The 18,703-nt window shown below is 37.7% G+C and overlaps 1 protein-coding gene across 3 annotated transcripts in view; it reads right to left on the bottom strand.

Moving 5' to 3' along the window:
• PIGN (phosphatidylinositol glycan anchor biosynthesis class N) overlaps nucleotides 1-18,703 on the bottom strand; it is a 98,356-nt gene that overhangs the window by 27,011 nt on the left and 52,642 nt on the right. For all 3 annotated transcript variants that reach the window (XM_064426994.1, XM_064426984.1, XM_064427002.1), the window contains 7 exons: nucleotides 13,341-13,419; nucleotides 11,079-11,261; nucleotides 7,675-7,811; nucleotides 6,600-6,699; nucleotides 6,410-6,502; nucleotides 5,242-5,333; nucleotides 3,418-3,529 (listed from right to left, as the gene is read on the bottom strand). In XM_064426994.1, the coding sequence (XP_064283064.1) occupies nucleotides 3,418-3,529; nucleotides 5,242-5,333; nucleotides 6,410-6,502; nucleotides 6,600-6,699; nucleotides 7,675-7,811; nucleotides 11,079-11,261; nucleotides 13,341-13,419 (796 nt within the window). The remainder of the gene's footprint in view (nucleotides 1-3,417; nucleotides 3,530-5,241; nucleotides 5,334-6,409; nucleotides 6,503-6,599; nucleotides 6,700-7,674; nucleotides 7,812-11,078; nucleotides 11,262-13,340; nucleotides 13,420-18,703) is intronic.

Below are 18,703 nucleotides of genomic sequence, written 5' to 3'. Positions count from 1 at the left end.
CCCCATGAGTCAGTTATTTTTGAAAGGTGACAATTATCCAAGAAAATGCTTGAGCCAAGTTTTCAATTACTGCTATTTATTCACAACTCTGCAGTTCCACTAAAAGGCAAATCAAGCATGCACAGTACTTTGCAAACACGTGCTTTAAAACTGCATTACAAGATGTAATTGCAGTCGTGCCTTTTCAGTGCAACTACACCATTCACATCCATCACTTTGTACCATGTGAATAGCTGCTATTTCCCTGCTAGACTGCAGTGATGCCTAGTGGGATCAGCCCAGACGATACATTTAGCATCAGCATTCTTTTCTGACAAGTTTCACAGGTGCTCAGTATCTGCTACTTCTATTTAATTTCAGGCCACAAGAACATATACCTTATATTTCTCTGCAACATCAATAAACAAGGTCAAAACATTAGGCATCCAAAAGCTCAGGGAATTTTTGACCTCAGATATTTTATTTTGGACACTTTTGTTGCTATATTTGGGCCCTTTGATAGATATTATCAAGTTTTTTGGTATCATGAGCTCTGGTTATTCCTCCAATATCCCCTAGACACTGGTGAAGTCACTTTGCACTGACTCTGTGTCACCCTCCATAATATATCCTGTGCCTTGGAAGACTTGTGATGACCTGGGAACATTAGTACATTAGTAAGCACAAGGAACTGCTGCTAAATCCATGCCAGTGTCCAGGGAAGGGCTCAGCAAGTGCTTTTGAGAATCTGTGTTCACATTTTAAGTAACGTTCAAACTGGTCTTGGCTTTCACCAACACTTCCAAGACCGTGGAACTGAGCAGAAGAAACTTGGAGAGGCAAACTGAGCTAAGAATCTGTCTCCCTTCATCCTTCAAAACCCTCTCCGATGTTCAGAGAAAATTCTTGAACAACTTAAGAGCAGGTCTCAGACACACACACCTGTAGGTGACACAGCTACAAAGAAGAAACCAAGGGTGACACCTGCAGTCCCCACACTGCCAGCCACTCCAGCTGGGAGCTCTCCTAAGCACCCTAAGGACCCATAGGGAGAATGGCAGGGAACCAGCATCATCAGCTGGCCACAAGGCTGGCTGAAACACCTTTCCTGTCCCCTGGCTCCATCAGAATGACATGGATTCCTACTGTTGACCTCTGTTTTCAACATGTAGATGTTGCACTTAGGAACATTGTTTAGTGGTGATCTTGGCAGTGTTAGGTTGATCTTGGCTGGACTTGATCTTACAGGTCTTTTTCAACCAAAATTATTCCAAAATTCTAATAGAGAGGAGGAAACTAATAAACTGATGACCTTGGAAACATATGAAGTCCAAGCATCCTGGGAATAACTTGGTCCAACATTATGAACCAATGAAAACAGCATGTTTCAGTAGTGTGGCAGAAACTGGGCATCACCTATGAAATGGATGGCAAAGAGAAACTGGTACTCTCTCCAGCAAAAATTAAGTTATACAGTAAGCACTGCAGCAGCCTAGCTGATGGATTATGAATGACTCCTGTTTTCATCATTACTGAATGACTTCTCAGAGATCACAGAATCAACTGCTTAGATTGGTTTAGGCTTAACTCATCAGTGACCCCAAACATTAAGTAGCAGCATTATCAGAGGAAGGCATAACCTTTAATGACTGCCTCCAAACACCACTTAGGGGAGACCTGCAAAACCTACTTTTAAGAAATCCCTTGTCAGATGCAGAGCAGGAATCTGATTGAGTGTGCTTATCTATTTGAATGCCAGAGGCCTGATCATCATTTGTCACAGCAAAATAGGTACTTTCCCCTGACTAGGGGATTCATCTCATCTTTAAAACTGTCTGGGAGCTGTAACCAAAATTCAGGATCTTAAAATGAGCGTTTTTGAAGATTATCCCTTCCTGTTCCCACTGAAAAGTCCAACTCTAAAGAAAATATAAAAGTAGAATTAGGGAATTTCATTGACTAGAAATACCAGTATTCTGACAAGCATTTTGTTTTTGTATTCCTGTATGTTTCAAAGCAACTAAATGTAACCTAACCTCAAACCAAGAAATTTATTTAGAAACACATATAATGCCTCTGTAATGTCCTTTTATCCCTCTGCATCTGAATAATCTCACCTCCCAATCCTTTCCTCTACCCAAAATGTGAATGGTGGATCCCATATTTCCCATTCCCAATTAAGGTACTGAAACAAAAGTCTACTAGAGACTAGTAATTAGATGTCACTATTGTAAAATATCTTCTGATTAAGAGGCAATTTGAGGAACTTTATGATCCTCCTAAAAGTTGGAAGGAAAATGAAGATGTTACTTCCAGAATAAGCAGGCAGAACATTTTCCTCTAATTAAGTATCACTCTGTGAGTGAATTTCCTGATTCTCTATGTTTGCTCAAGAATAGTCTGGCATTACTTTTTCACTATGCACCAATTTCTTCATCATCATGAGATGCTGCAGCAGTTGTGTGGCAAGTTGAGGTTGGCCAGCCACTTACTGAGTTACTCCCTCACTTCCCCACCCAGTGTAAGCTTTTTTCAGGCATTCCAGCAAGAAATCCATTGCTGAGCATACACTGGAAATTTATGTTTTAAATGCTTAGGAAAGGAACTGACATCTCTTTTCCACATACAGGCTGAAAAAATTAAGAGACATCACCACCATGTTTGACATGCATTCATGCTCAGCTAAAGCCATTTTCAAGCATTCATTACTCTTTCCCTTCCTCCTTTCAACCAATTTGAGCTCCATACCTAAATCACTGATATAATGAGTGCATTGCTTTGCTCAGCAAGAAACTCCAGCATACACTAAAATCATAACAGATAAAGCTGGTCCTGAAATTAAACTATTATCTTGTAATAGGTTGAGGGGAAAAAAAAAAGCAAAAAAAGAGGACAGCAGACATGCAAGGTATTATTAAAATATTAAAGCTCTCTAGAACTTAATTAGCTCCAAGCATGAAAAAAAACTACCTATTTCACAAAGATATAATTCACCTGAAAGAAGACTTAACCAACAAAAAAAACAGCTCAGTATCAGTCTCCAATTGTTCTTCTACAGCCAGAAACAAGAACTAGGTCAGCCCCCCAAACCAGCAAGCCTAAGTGTGCACATGCAACTACTGCAAAGGTCACTGGAAGTGATATCCACAGACCAAAGGAAAGAAAAACTCTCAAACTCTCCAAGCACAGCATCAAAATCTATATGCACATTGATATATGAAGCAATATAATTATGCACAGGATGGGCTTTTGGGAACACAGCATGATTATGTTTAAAGATGTGCACATGGCCCTCTTAAAATAACCAAGGAGAAAACTCTTAGGAACAATCATATTTTTCTTGAAAATTGTGGCCTTGGTAGAAATATGTTCTTAGAAGTAAAAATTTGCACATAAAAGCCCTCTAACATTCAGAATTACTGAAAAGTAACAACTGACCTGATAAAAATATACTTTCAGATCTTCATTATCTCTGTACTTATTTTCACTTTTACAAAGAGATGCCAACGAGAAGAAAGATATCAAGATGGTCAGCAAACCAGCTGCTATTCTGCAAAAACAAGCCAAACAACAATAAAATCTCAGAAAACATAATAAAAAATTTCTTTTGCTACTGTACACTGTCTTGTTGCACTTGACATCCCACACCAGATTCAACCCCAGGAACACTTTGGGTTTCCTAATCTATCCTGAATATTCAGTATCTCCAGGTTCCTCTTGGATTATCTAGCCCTGCTTTCATCCCCATGTTTCCTTTTTATGACTGAGCTGACTCAGGAGCTCCCTGCTCCTACCATACAAGTTTCATAAATGTACTGAAAAGCCCTGACTTGACAGTACCACTGCCCAAGAACAGAAACACAGATTTCTCACTGGCTTTCTGATTTCTCCCTCTTGAATCTTCTCCCCCAGCATCAACTTAACTGCAACATCCTGAAGTGTCACATATATTTTTAATTGCTGCTTCAAAACTTTCCAGCTTCAAAACTCCCTTGAAAAGTTTCAGACAAACAGAGTGTTTCAAAGGTAAAATGTTTCATCAGAAGAATAAATAGAAAGATGTACAGGCTGGGCAAGGTGAATATAAAGAGGTGTCAGAGAGGAAGATCTGTAGGTAATTTAATTCCATTTTGATTTCCAAGCTGTGCACATATGTTCTAAAGAAGAGAAAAACCTCAGTTTGGACCAGCAGAAATACATATATGTGTATATACAGCTCAGAGGCTGTAACACAGTCAAAGCAAATCTGTGCTCAGTATTTCTAATGTGCCCAAGGAATGAGACTAAGAAGGGTTTTCAGAGATAGATTTAAAACACAGTGGAAAATACCGAGGGAGGGAGAATGCAAATAATCTTGAAAATATTTGGGCTCATAATTTTATCTGCAATCACATATCACTGTTCAAATCCCATACTTCACTGAGGATCAGGCATCCTGGCTTTGCTGAGGCATGGTATCTTCTCCCAGCCAGCAGGAGCCATTGCACCCTGGGGTAAATTCACTTTTCCTGCAGTAACTACAAAGAGACCACAAGCCTAACCCTTCAGGCCAACCACCTGGATTGCATCCAGATATGACAGAATGCTCCTATGCCCAAAGAGTGGCTCACAAGAGGAGAGGGACAGATAACAAAGATGTACTTGAAAAACAAACAATAAACAACAACAACTGTAGAAAATCAGACAAGCAATACCAGAAAAGAAGACTCAGGATAGAGAAGCAGAAGTGGAAAAAGAAGAGACAGAAACAAAGAGGAAGAAGAGAGCTCTGCCTACCATGTTTGTTTTATTTCCCTGAATATCTCATTAGGTACAGAGTGCTATTCAAAGATAAATTATTCAAAATTGGATGGACAAGTTCTGAAAGATGCTGTCACAAGTATATAGCTTTTGACTAAATTCTAATTTACGTATGATAGTGCTGTTGACCATATTTACACCCCACTGAAGCTTCTCTTTTAATAATCCCTTTTATTTTCCTGTAAAATGTGCAAATTTTCGTATTGTGAGAAATGTTTCCCTTGACAAAAAATTATGGAAAAACACAAAGAACAAATGGATGTGGCAAAATAATTAAAAGTCTATTCTCATTCTCATTAGTGAATACCTAAGGTCTCTATAATCATGTTATTTAAACCCTGAATTTCAACTCCTGTCTCAGCCAGCTTTCAATAATGCAGGTCCTCACAAATACCAAAAGGCAGCCTAAATTTTGAATCAAAGAGGGAATAAAAAATTTAAAGAACAAGATGAGATTCTTACACCAGAGGAATGTTTGGTTCTCTTCCTACAACAGGCATTAATGGAAATATTGCCAGGAGCACACACAGGAGAGTCCAGATCAATGCTTTTGTCTAGAAGAAGAAGGAGGTCATGTGGACAGAAAATTATCTAATCATAAAGAAATACTCCAGTGAACTACTAACAGCTACTAGCATCTCCCATAAGCAAAGACCCTGCAGCACCAAGGACTTAGATTAACTAAAAAAAAAAAATAGCATGGGGTCATTGGTATTACAGCACTTCAATGTAATACAGAAAAGAATTTCATTTATATAATCATCTAAGTAGTTCCTGAAACTCTTTGCTAGGATGAAAAAAAACCCTATCCCAGATGTTTTATTTAACTAAAAACATTAAGAGGTGTCTCATTTAAATTTTTCAAGCTCAAGTCAAATTCATATTCCTGAACAGAAATTTCATGCTACAAATCATCATCTGTGCATATCCACATTTAAGACTAGTTACTTGATTACTCAACTAGAACAAAAAATTGTAAATTAAACAAATACAAGCCTTCATCTTGGCAGTTGTTGGAGACCAAGACTTAGCAATTTGACTCCATTTCTCTATCCCAGAACCCTAGGTTTTAGGTATCCCCTGAAATAAGAGATGTTGGAATCAATTAATGGAAGAAATGTTTCTTAAATAAAATATCATGCCACTTCATGAAGGTGGAGTTTTTTTCCTAGGAAAAACAATACAGAAAGCTGCCCCTGTGTCCCAGCTGATTTCAGACAATAATGAGTTGACAATTGTCTTTGCATTATCTTCAATATTTTTTTCTAATAAATGATCATATTAGTTAAAGGGTGACACTTTCACCAATCATACACATCAACACCATAGTCACTGCAACAGTTTGATAAATGATGTGCATTTCATATGATTGAGTCAAGCATTTTTTTAGTCATCAACAACAGAAAACTGATAGCTAACCCATAGATACCCCAAAACTCTTAAGCACTCTCATTACTTCTGCTGTAAAACAGATCTATCCAGAGCATATTAAATTCCCTTGCTTTGCTACATGCAGCTTATGACTGAGATGGGAAACAGAGCATAACTGAATAAGACTCTAAAGCAGCATTCCAAAGTACTCCCAACATCCTAAGATGCAATCCAGCTGTTCACCAAAGCAATACAATACCTTAGCTTGAACCCACAGCTGTGTGATCACTGGCCAGCCAGCAAAGACAAGAAGGCCAACAGAAAGTGCAGAGCGGTAGAAAAAGCTGAAGACCTAATTTAAAAAAATCCAAGACAGAACTGAAAATCAAACACAAATTCCTCAAAGAGGAATTAGATACCCTGTTGATACACAAGGATAAAATACTTACCAGTATTTCAATTCCCAGTACACATACCAAGAGGAATCCTATAGACTGACCAATATGAAGTGACAAAACATTTGTGGCAAGGTCTTGAATGACAGGAATTCTGTTCAAAATGATGGAACAAGATAACATTCATTTTAAAAACACAGAAATAATTTAGCACCTTACCTTCACAGGGCAAGGATGGGGTCAGAGCACAAAAAGAGTTAGAGGTACTGCTACTCCTTCCTAGACCCCATGGCTGATGGCCAGATGATCCTTCTGCCCAGTTTTACTTGATAGAAAATCTACAATAAAATCCTCCAGCTTTTTTCTTTCAATATTTGGCACATCTTCGCCAGTGTTTGGACAAGCTTCAGATTATTCACTACCCAAATTGACTCTGAGTATATGAATATTTTTGGTTATGTTGTGCTTAATGTCTGTCATAACTGATGAAACATTCAGAAGCTTTAGAGAGAGAAAAACCTTCCTTGTTAGCTTTTCCTGTGCTTTATGAGACAGCTCATTATCGAACTGCAGTTGGTCTCATTTTCTCTGAATAATACTGAGTTGGTAGCTACAAATTGCCAGTAGATCAAGAAAGTAAAAAGAATCAGAAGATAACAAGCATTTTTGGGCCTGGAGTAAAAGGAGATCCAAACAAGACAAATATTTCAATATAGGAGCACATTCCTCAGCATGACTAGCATGTGTTCTCTGAAAGTAGCTGGTGTTCCACAGACTGGACACTTTACAGGATCATTTTGCAAAATAAGTCAGCTGCTACAGGTATTAGCAAAGATTTTAGCACTCTTTTGCAACAGTTGCAAGAGTACTAAAATTATGTTTTCATGGAAATAGCTTAATTTATTTTTGCTAATAGAAAAGATATCTTCTAGAATTGGCAACTGTATCAGTCAGTTTGGACACTACTCATTATGTCAACTGAAATATAAACCAGAGTCCTTTGGAATGTCTCAGGAAACACTTAATGAAGTTTTCTCCCAAATTTATGGGAAAAATTGAATTCTCTACAAAAAGGAAGTCCAGACTGGGTCTTATAAAACAGTAGTAATAAATTGCATTGTTTACTTACTCTTTCACAACTGCATACCATACTGGCACTGGCAAGAGACAGTATATATAGTATGTCCAAGGACATTTTTGAATCAACAGGAAAAAAGTTATTATCATTCCAGCAGAGGCAAAACCATAGAAGAGAACAGTAGATTTCTGAAATACAAACATTGGACAAACATTCTTTTAACAGCAATAAAATGCTTTAAATTACACTCTCTTTTCCATTTGTTAGTTACACTGTACAACAAATGCTATTTTAACACAGCCATGCAAGCTGACATGTGTCTCTACATAACTCTAGACAAAGCTGTCAGCCAGATAAAAAAAAAACAAAAACAAAAAACCAACAACAATAGGATTTGAAGATCTAATTCTAAATGTGCCTCTTCATAAGGTTCTGCAGTAAAATCTGCATGGGAGAGACATATTTGTACAATCTGGAAGCCCAATATATGCAATGTCATTTATGTTCAATGGATACTTGGAATCTATCTGAAGCCAGAGATGCTAAGGGGTTTGGGAAAAAGAAATCTCAAATTTAGATTCTACAAACAGGCTTGGAATATAAGCCACCAAGTTCAAGTTCATAGCCTTACAGTCAAAGCATTTAATGAAAATTCCAACAGCACATTTCCTCCTCCTGCCTGAGACATCTGTAATAGAACTAATTAAATTAAAATATTAAGCATTAACTCCTACCAGAAAAAACTTCACTACTATTCAGGATCTAGGAACAGCTGCAAAAGGAGGCTTGTGACCAACCTTCCACAGGAAAAACTTCCTTCCTCAAAGGACCCACTATTTCAAAATACAACAGAGAACTAGTGTTGCACAGCTCTAAAAGCCCCATAGCTACAACTCATGATATTTCATCTTGACCTACAGGTACTGCTTTGGGCTTTTCTCAGAAAAAAAAATTAGATACAAGATTGGAACATTCTGTGCTCAAAGAAACACCTCCTCAGACTGAGTACACTCTTAAGGAGAAACATCAAAGAGAGAAGGAACTTTTTACATGGGTTATCTCAGGCAGGTCAGTCCTTAATCATCAGCAGAAATCCCTTGTTTGTGCAAAGAGAAGCATTAAACAGTCATTCTACATCTGCCTTTTGTCAGGTCATTAAACTATTCTTCCTTATTCAGGGACATTCAAATACCAGAAGAACTACTGGTAAGGGAAAGTTACGTACAAGTTTTAAATAAACAATTTCATCTGTGTGTATTACAACTTGACATAGCAAAGGCAGCTTTAGTGTAGGTAATGACAGACACTGTTTTCTTCTGCACAAATGCTACTTTTTTGAAAGAGTTAGGTAGACAGATACACAACTGTGTTAAATATGCTGAGAAGAAGAGACAATCAGCTCACAGTTCACCTAGATGGATTAACATCTTTTCTGGCTCCCCCTCCCTGTAACTGATGTACAACTACCTTGATCTAAAATGACAGCAAATGCAAGTTCTAAATTATTTTTAAAGTACAACTTTTGCTAAGATACACCATTAACCTAAGAAAAGATATGTCATATAGAAAGCTGACCTAGGGCAATTTTGCTTTATTAGCTTGAAATTTTACATTTGCTGACATATAGACAGAATGAATATGCATATATATGATATGCATGGAGTATAATTTATCACTGAATGAGTAAACACACACAATCAACATTTTATTCCATGCAGCGACACAAATACTACAGAGTCCAATATAGTCAGCCATGCATTGAAAGTGGAAATGAGATTTGCAATTCTGCGAATATCTAAAATAAATTTAAAGGTTATACTTCTTGCTAGGAAAAACATCATTCTACACCAAAAGAAAAAAATTATCTGTTTTTTCATACGCAGCATAAGAAGCCAAAAACTTTTAAAGATGATATATAGAGGACATGCTGTTTCATTACTCAGAGGCTTCTTGATTTTATAAGGGTGTGCTTTGCAGGAAACTATTTGTCAGTGGTAGATTAGTCACTCAGCAAATTTCTTTAAGTTCCTCCAATATCAGCAACAAACCAAATAAATCCCCTATATGAAGCATTAACCTCACATTGTGATTCTCTAAGTATTTAGGAACACTGAAATTATGCCTACAGAAAAGGGCCTCTTATGAAAACTGAAGACAAATTCTGTAGATGAAGAACTAAGATACCCAACTTTTTTTTTCTGCCAGTGTCACTAGCATAAAATTTGTCTTCAACAAGTAAAACCAATACACAAAATTAAAATCTATGTCAACTAAGAATGCAAATTTTTCCTTAATGCAGTTATTAATATGCCTGATACTCAGCCTACTTATTGTAATTATTTTGTTTGTATCTAACATAACATGCATTCTGGATTATTTCCTCTCAGTTATTTGATGAAAGAACAACTAAATCATGCAGTACAGCACCTATGAATATTTTCCATTTTAATTTTGTTTGAGCATTTTCACTAAAGGTCAAGACTATCTCATTTCAGCCAGTAGTAAAAACCTCAAGACAGCATGATAGGAATTTTCTCAGAATAATATATAGAAGGCAGTAAAGATGTTAAGCGAGTGCTTATTCTCACCTACTTGACAAAATGAAACAATTCCTTTTATTCTGAAACAAATTCTTGAAGTTTGGGACAATGTCCCCTTCCCCACAAATGCTTTAACCCTTCTCTAGTGAAATGCTAGCTTTTTTCTTCTTCACCTTTTTGAGGTCTCTTTTCCTGATGAATGACTGAAAATAAATTCTTAGAATTTTATACTTTGTGAAAAATCAAACCATAATAATCTAGTCAAAAAGAGCTTCCTTCATCTTTAAAGTCTTCTTGCAAATCACAAAGAGCAAAAGAACACACTGTTCTGTGAAACCACAGCTCATCTATCAAAACAGGCTATACATCTTAAAAATGCCATTATTGGACTGCACAGTTTCTAAGAACAGATGTAAAATTACCAGAGAGGGCAGGAATTATTTACATGCTGGTTGGGTTTTTTTTGGCCTTACAGTGAAGAAGCATCAATAAAACTAGAAGCTTGAAATCTGTACTCTTCCAAACAACAGAGTGCTGTTAATACTGAAAATTAAACCTGGGTAATTAAACCTGGGAAAACTGAACCTGGTTAAAGACAGGCCCTTTAATAGTTTCAAATCACTATGTTTTCTCACACTTGCATTAGAAACTCAAATGGAAAGCTGTAGGAAGAAAAACTGAAGAAACACACTCAGACTTACATATCTTAGGAATACTGATCCTAATCAATGGACTTAACAGCAACACCACACAGGATTACAGCAGTTGGAAAATTCAACAGGCTTGCCAGTTTCCACAGCAAATCAAAAGAAGTATTCAAGGTAAGGTATTCCATTTATCCTGCACAGAGTCACTTAGCATGCATGTAATATTGAAAACTGATAGAAAAAAAAAATTGGAATGCTTCCAACCTACCTTTTTATTAGCTGGAACAGTCTTGGTCAAATTGGTATGGGCCTTGATAATCACCAAAATCACATAAGTTGTCCAGCCCACAAAACTCAGGGCAATGCTCAGACCCAGGAATAATCTATCATATGTGTGGTAGTAAGACAAGCCTTCCAAAGCAAGGTTAATCAGGGTTTTGCACAGGGATACCTGGAGGCAGACAAAACATTTCAGTAAAGCATTAGAAGAGTGTGAGCTCCCCACTCCACAAACCAACCTAACTGCCAGCAACTGGAGCTCAAGCAGCTCCACCACTCCTGGGCATGTGTCCTCTCCATGCTCAGGTAGAGTTTTGGCCAGCACCAACTGCTTGGGACACCTGTTGGATATCAAGTCAGCCATCAGCTGGCTCCCCCACCATCCTCCCTGTCCATGACAGTGGTTAGAAGGTGAATGCCACACAGGTAGCACACCTTGAACATCACCTGCTACCAAGCATGCCATTTGGTTTTCCCACAAGCATTTGACTGTTAAGTTACTCCCTTAAAAAACATGTGCTTCTGAAGGCACATTTACACAGGAGAAGGATCATGGATGCATCTGAAACATGGTCACTCTCCACAGCCTGAAGCATTCCCTGCCTGGGTTTGGATATTCCCCACTTCAGTAGTACCTGATACCACAAGCACCAGCAGTGAATTCAGAAACTAAACTGGAGTCCCAGATGCATTTACAGAACAGCTGCTTTTAACTCTCAGGACAATTTCACAACCCATTTGGAAACAAGAAGGGTTGTATCCAGTCTAATCACAGGTCCCCCCATTCAATACCTCTACTGGGGAGACACCATGATAAAGACCATGGGTTTTCCCACCGTGCCATTTGCGTGTGCTGTGATTTACCCAAAGGTGGGAAGCTCATCTGTGTGACTTGCAAGAGTACAATAACAAGGTGAACATACACAATGAAGCTTTTTTATATGGGCAGGTATCCAGTTGGGATTCAACAACAACAACAAACCCAGGAAAAGGTACAGCAAATACTGAAGAGATCACAAGTCTGCCAGTGGGCAAACTCACCCCCAAAGAGATCTATTCTGTACAATTCTGAATGCATATTTGCAATGCAAAGAGTTGCAAGGCTCAGGCAAACAATCATCCAAACCCCAGGTTCTGGGAATGGAAGAACCTTTCTGCATTGCAATACAGGATGCTGAGGATAACCAAGGCACAGGCACAAGTCTGATGTGTGAGTGATCAAGAGTGAACCTGAATACCTGGAGCACTCAAACAAACAAGGAGTAAAATTTACATATAAGCAACAATACAAAATCACAAGTTCTACTCTTGAAATGTATAAAATGTCTCCAATCAGTAAACGTAACAGCTAAGTACAAGTATTAAGAAACCAAAAAGAAAACCTTCTCCCACAGCAAAATAGATCAATTTATTTAGCTGAATAGTTTCCAAGTTACAACAAAGCAAGTAAAAAAGCATAAAATAGATTTAGCTGTCCTGTGCATAAAATAGTAATTTATTACCCTAAGAATAATTTAGGAAAAAAGAACTGATCCCTAACACATAAGTGAAGTCTGCCATGTGCCTGGCAGGTTAAATATAATCTTATATATTAAATATTTTCATCATTTTTAACACAGAAGTCAATGACCAAACCAAATCTGTTAAAATGAAAGACTTCTTGGTATCATTTAGCTCTACAAATTCTTTCCGTGAACATCAGAATACAAGCATTGGTGAACTGCACCCATCAAGTACCCTGTCACACAGTGAGTGTTAGCAAATGCTTAGGAAAGTAATACTGGAACTGAGAAGCATAATTTAATGTATGGCTCCCAGTCTGCCACACTGAAATGTGAAAGTAAAACCAAGCACAGCTGGTTCAGGTAGAAAAAAAGGATCAGCTAAGGCAGGAACTACGATGGACCAAGATACCACACTTTCTTTTCATGCAAGTAGCAGTCTAAGTAGTGCAAACATGAACTACATTCCTCAGTTTATCTCTCCATTTACTCTTTTCTAGAGTGGAAAATAAAAACACACACTGTGTGTCATTATACTATGAAATAGTAACAAACAGTTTAAGGATGAGAAAAAATACAGCAAGTCAGTATTATTTATTAGAATTGGTCTAAAAATGTAAAATTTTGAGGATTTACAGTGGGGCTTTGAGTTAATGAGATGTGTATCATAAGGAAGAAAAAAAGTTTTATTTCTCAGTTAATTTCAATGTAAAGAAAAAACCCCTTACATATAGCAAAAACAGACTTACCGCTTCATCGTACTTCTGCTGCTGAATATATAGTCTTATTTTTGTTAAAAAGTTGATCTGTTCAGAAGCAGAAAGTGGTCTGTACAACAATATAAAGAGATATTAACATTTCTCCTGTTCACGAGCAGAAAAAATTAACTTTGCAATTAAAATAATTATTCTGTAATGAAACCAAAATATTCTGAACTTCATTAGAAGCAATTAGTTAATTGAGACTAATCTATTCCTCTGCATTCATCTTCACATGTGTCAACACAGCTGCTTTTTAACTTATCTCAAAATTGCTGCATTAATAGACATTTATGTAGCTGATCCCATCTAATACTGCTGAGAATTATCTCTCTTGTGCATTATTATTGACCATTGCTCTGGACAGGAAGCATGGCATATAGAAAAATTAAGCAATTTAATTGATTTGAGTATGGCTGTAAGCAGTTGATAAGACAGCACTGAGTGAATTGCTCCTGTTCCACTGTTAACAGTAGATGATGTTTAACAATCCACTCTTTGATAAGCATGACTGTTCTCCTGTTACTCAAGGAGCTATTAGCTGAACCTCCAGAGCAGGGGATAACACAGTTACCTGGCTACACTGAGGTCAGTGATAAAAATCTCTTGGATTTTAATGAATCTGGTCACCAACCTAAACAACTGCTACCATTCTTCCCTTACAGAAAGCAGCAACCAGGACAAACAAGCCAGTCGACCAAACTCTGCCAAATGAAGGGAGAAGGAGCTGTTTCTCCTATACCATTTCCTTTCCCCATGTAGGGACAGCAGCAGGCCTGAGAGTCCCAGGCTTACCCTGGATAAATTATAAGCCACAACATAGTCCCTGTCGCTCTTGGCACCACAGACAAACCACCATGGGCCACAGCTCTCTGACAGCCAGAGAATTCATACAGCAGGTTTCCTTCACACCTTCCAGAACATGGCAGTGGCACAGCACCAGCTCTCAGCATCCACAGCACAAGATGGCCCAGTTTCCTGCCTGCCTCTCTCCTGCTCCTTTACATGCCTCATTCATGACCACCAACCTCATGTTTCAGGCAGTGCCAAATCAGGTCACTCTCACCACTGAAATCAGCAGCAGCTGCCCATGTGGTCACTCAGCTGAACCACGGGGGGACAGGTCTTGATTTCATGCAGCTGCTGCATGGAAATAATCATTCCTGCAGCTCCCAAAAAGCCATGAATCTCTTTTGCCTGCAACCCAGTCTATAGGCTGATACAGTACTTAATAAATATATCAGCAATACATACATACTATCCTTTGAGCCATGAAATATATTGCAAGTATGCTGTGCCTGAACAAGCTGAATTTTTATTAGTAGCAACATCCTGGTATATTTTGATGCTATTTCATTAAGTTCAGAGCACAGCAGTATCATACAGGAATCTTCCAAAACACTGAATAATTGGAACAGCAATTAATCTTACTTTTGAGAAGAGTATTACCTGTACAGTAGTAACTGTATTAAGAAAATGTTTATCTCTTTTCAATCTAGAAAAGAATTCAAGGGTGGTATGTATAAACAAGTAGGAAGAAAGAGGTCCCATGGAAAAGGAAAAAGGGAGAAAAAGATAATCACAAGGTCATGGTAAGAGTTTGATCACCTTAACTTTGAGGGGAAAACAGAGGATTTTATAAACCAGACTTGAGAAATAGCAAAGTGAACTTTGGTTGTTTCTGCACCTTCATGATATGTCTCTGTGGAAGCCAACCTTAGCCCTCCACAGGCTGAAAGCTACAACTAGAAACAATTCTTAAAGGAGGCAAACCAGACCCCAAACCCTGCATTGAGGAAATCTGTGGCTTTCAGATTTTGCTAAATTGTTTGGTAGGGGAAAGGAAGCAAAACATGCACTCAAGACGGGAGTTTCACCATGTGTAATAAAAGGAGGAGGAAAAGTAGGAGGGAAAAAAGAGAAGAAAAAAAGAAAAGATATCTTAGTTTTTAGGTCAGGATTAAAAAAAAAATCTCAAATATTCAGAAGCTTTATTTAGGACTTAAACACCTTCAAGATGTTCCTATGTTCTCCGTCTCATTTTTATTGTTTTACACACACTATTTTCCACAAATTCTATCCTTGTCAAATTCAATGCAAATTTCTTCCAAGCCAAAATCATATTTTACTTCAGATCTTTAGTCATTTAGCTATAACCCACCTATTATCTTTTTATTCTCACTAAATTATTATATTATTAATGAACAATAGTCTTACCTATTCCTTCTTAGAGGACAGCACCTAGGATCTCCATACATGGATGGTGTAACAGAATAAATGGGGTTTTCAAACAGTAAAATTTTGACTAAGTCAAACACTGAAAGCAATTATTTTGTCAAATTGGGTACCATTGGCAGGTGCATTGTTAATTTTCAATAGCTAACATCATAACACACATGTTACCTTACTTCCATATATATAATTTTCAAGAGGTTGAATTTACAATTGTCTAACTATTGTTTTTGTAAAATTTATGAATTTCACCAGAAACTAAGGACTATTCATATATAACTATGAAAATGCAAGGAATGATCATTATCTTAAGGTATTTTTTATCTCTGTATTAAATAAAAAAGCAAAGAAGTGATTAAAGAATTTTTGTAGTTTATACCAGTCTAAAAAGGTTACCAAATATGCTGATAATTCCTCAAAAATGGGCATAGTTCACCATAAGCAATTTATTATCCATTGAGGACACCGATTCCCTTCATGAAGCTGACAAAGTAGATGAGAGATTTAAAAGAAATCTAGATATAGCAGAAAGCATAAAGAGATGAAGATGAGCCATGAACAGAAGTGGAAAGTTGTTTATGAAAAAAACCCATGGACTTTAGAAATGGTGGTTCTAGAAAATCTACAAGACTTACCAAAAACCAAAACCACACAGAAAATTTAAATCTGAGAAGTTAAAGCTTAAATTGTTTGTTCTAGCACCACGTGATTTTAACTTAAACTATTTTAAAGGTCTCCAGCAGAAGTCAGTGTTAGGAAATAATAAACTGATCAGAGCTTTGCCCGGTGTTTTACTATACAGCATCCCAGAGGCACTAGCAAAAGTCAATGTATTCTCAAGGTTACTTAATACACATATTCATGCAATTAATATTAATAGCAATGAAGTGAATTTACTGATCACTATTAGAAATATTGTCAATGCTAGAAGGAAAATGAGGGTATACATGTATATGCTCTTGCCAGCTATCCACCATCAAAATCCAATTCTAACAAATTCAAGATGAATAGTCTTCCCCAGTAAAACCTGAGGTCTTTTTCCATAACACAAAAATACCTGTCCTATTAAGAGGCACAGACAAAGAGAATTCAGTCAGTGGATTCAACTCTGTCCTCCTTTTCTTAAAAGTATTGCAAAACACATGCACTGTAAAGGCTAGTCCTCAGACGTTTAACTTGAAAGAAAAATCAAGAACTCCATGATCACACAGATTATAAACACACATGCATTCACAATAGCATCAGGATTCTAAAGACTTAAGACTACATTCTTCACAGAAAATGATGGTGGTTCTGGAAGAGTCATTTTATTTTTCATTATGGCTATCAGAGATTAACTTCCTGGTTCCAGAGAGAAATCACAGCTTCATCCATGAATAAACATAATTAATTATGAAACAAGATGATTGGGCTAATCATGCAAGTGCTTGTAAACTCTCCCTTCTGAGATGTTAGTTACCCTTGTCATAGGTATACCTGACAAAATGAATCTTTCCAGCACATCATTCATGCTTCATATAAGCTAAGCTATTTGACAGCAATTCACAACAAGACTGTGATGAAGTACATTCACCATAGCAATGTCAAAGGGATCTCTCTTTGGCCAATGAGTCTTGTTTATCATCACACTACAGAAATTACCATCCCCAACAGCATAGGTAGCATGCTGCAGACAAATCACAAAATGAAAAAAAATAATCTCAGAACAGAAGGAGATGCCTTGCAAATACATCTGTACCCACCACTGCTACTGTGTTAATTTTATTATGCCTGTTTATTTGGGTACAGATTTATGGTAATTTTATTGCACAGTACATTTTCCAGAATTCTGCTATAAAAAGTAACCCCTTCGTGTCTGTATTATTTGAACACTTATAATGCTGCAGATTTAATAATGAAAGTCAAGGAAGGACCACAGACCTGTAGATGAAATGTACAAAAGAAAGGCTGAGATCTTTGCCTCAGATGAAAACAAATTCATTTCAGCTGCTTACCTACACACACTCACAAACCCCAGGTACCTATGTCAGCTCATGCATATCTACACCTTTCTATCACTACCTTTTCACTCCCTCCATCAGAAAAAAATAAAATATTGTACATCCTACAACTCTTTGAGAGTGGCAAGATTTGCAAAAGACAGTGATCACATTTCTATGACCCTTATCCAGCAGCAAATCAGATGTAGCTGTTCAGCAGTCTTATAACTTCTTCATTTTGTCTGTTTGGGAGATGGGCAGGAAAGCACCTGCTCCTCCTGTTGATGCAAAACTAAAAAGCTGAAGAATATGTCCCTAGACCCCTGTGCCAACCTCATGATGGAGCAATGCCATTTGAACATAGCATGATAGGATTTTGTATAGGTGACCTTCTTCTGAACACCACGTAAAGCAGAGCTTCTCACGTGTTTTGCTATGAAATTTCTAGCTCCAGAATTGTTAGCAGCAAAAGAGCCATCAGACTGACACTGACCCAAACAACTCCAGCAAACTCCTCTGCTAAATTGCTGAGTAATTACAGGTTCTTGTCCTCTTCTCCAGAAAAAAAGATCCCTTGTACCTGAGTAACTTGCAACCTGAAATAAATCACCCAGAATAAAGTTGCCCATCTCTGTGGACACCACCTACCCTACAGAGCATCTGAGGCCTCTGCCATGCAGACATGGCAGGGGGCAGGTGCCAGGGCCTCTCTGCTCTCTCCCCATCAGAGAAAACTGCCAGCACCACAATCAGCTGAGTATGTTCAAACTCTGTTGCCACACACTCCTCTGTGAGAGAGCCATACTGCAGAGCAGAGATGGCTTCCACTCCAGCAGTTCTGCAAGCAGCTGAAATAGTACTTACAGGACCCACTGTTACAGCTTTGATCCACAAAGCAATAATTTGATCCACTGCTGGCAAAATGTCTGGAGGCTGGACTGAGGTTTTTGCAGGGCTGCTATTCAAAAGCAACTGAGCCAGTGCAACAACAGGCTTCAAAAATGCAATCTCCCATGAGAGCTGCCTTCCAACATTCCCAGTGCACAACAGGACGGCATCTTGGAAAGCATCCCGTGGGTAATGGGAGAGAAGAGACACAGTTCTGCCTGCATTCAACACTATTAATGTGCAGAAACATGATTG

This window comes from Passer domesticus, chromosome 1 (genome assembly GCF_036417665.1).
Source record: "Passer domesticus isolate bPasDom1 chromosome 1, bPasDom1.hap1, whole genome shotgun sequence".
Classification (NCBI taxonomy): domain Eukaryota; kingdom Metazoa; phylum Chordata; class Aves; order Passeriformes; family Passeridae; genus Passer; species Passer domesticus.
This window is presented reverse-complemented; position numbering and strand designations above follow the sequence as displayed.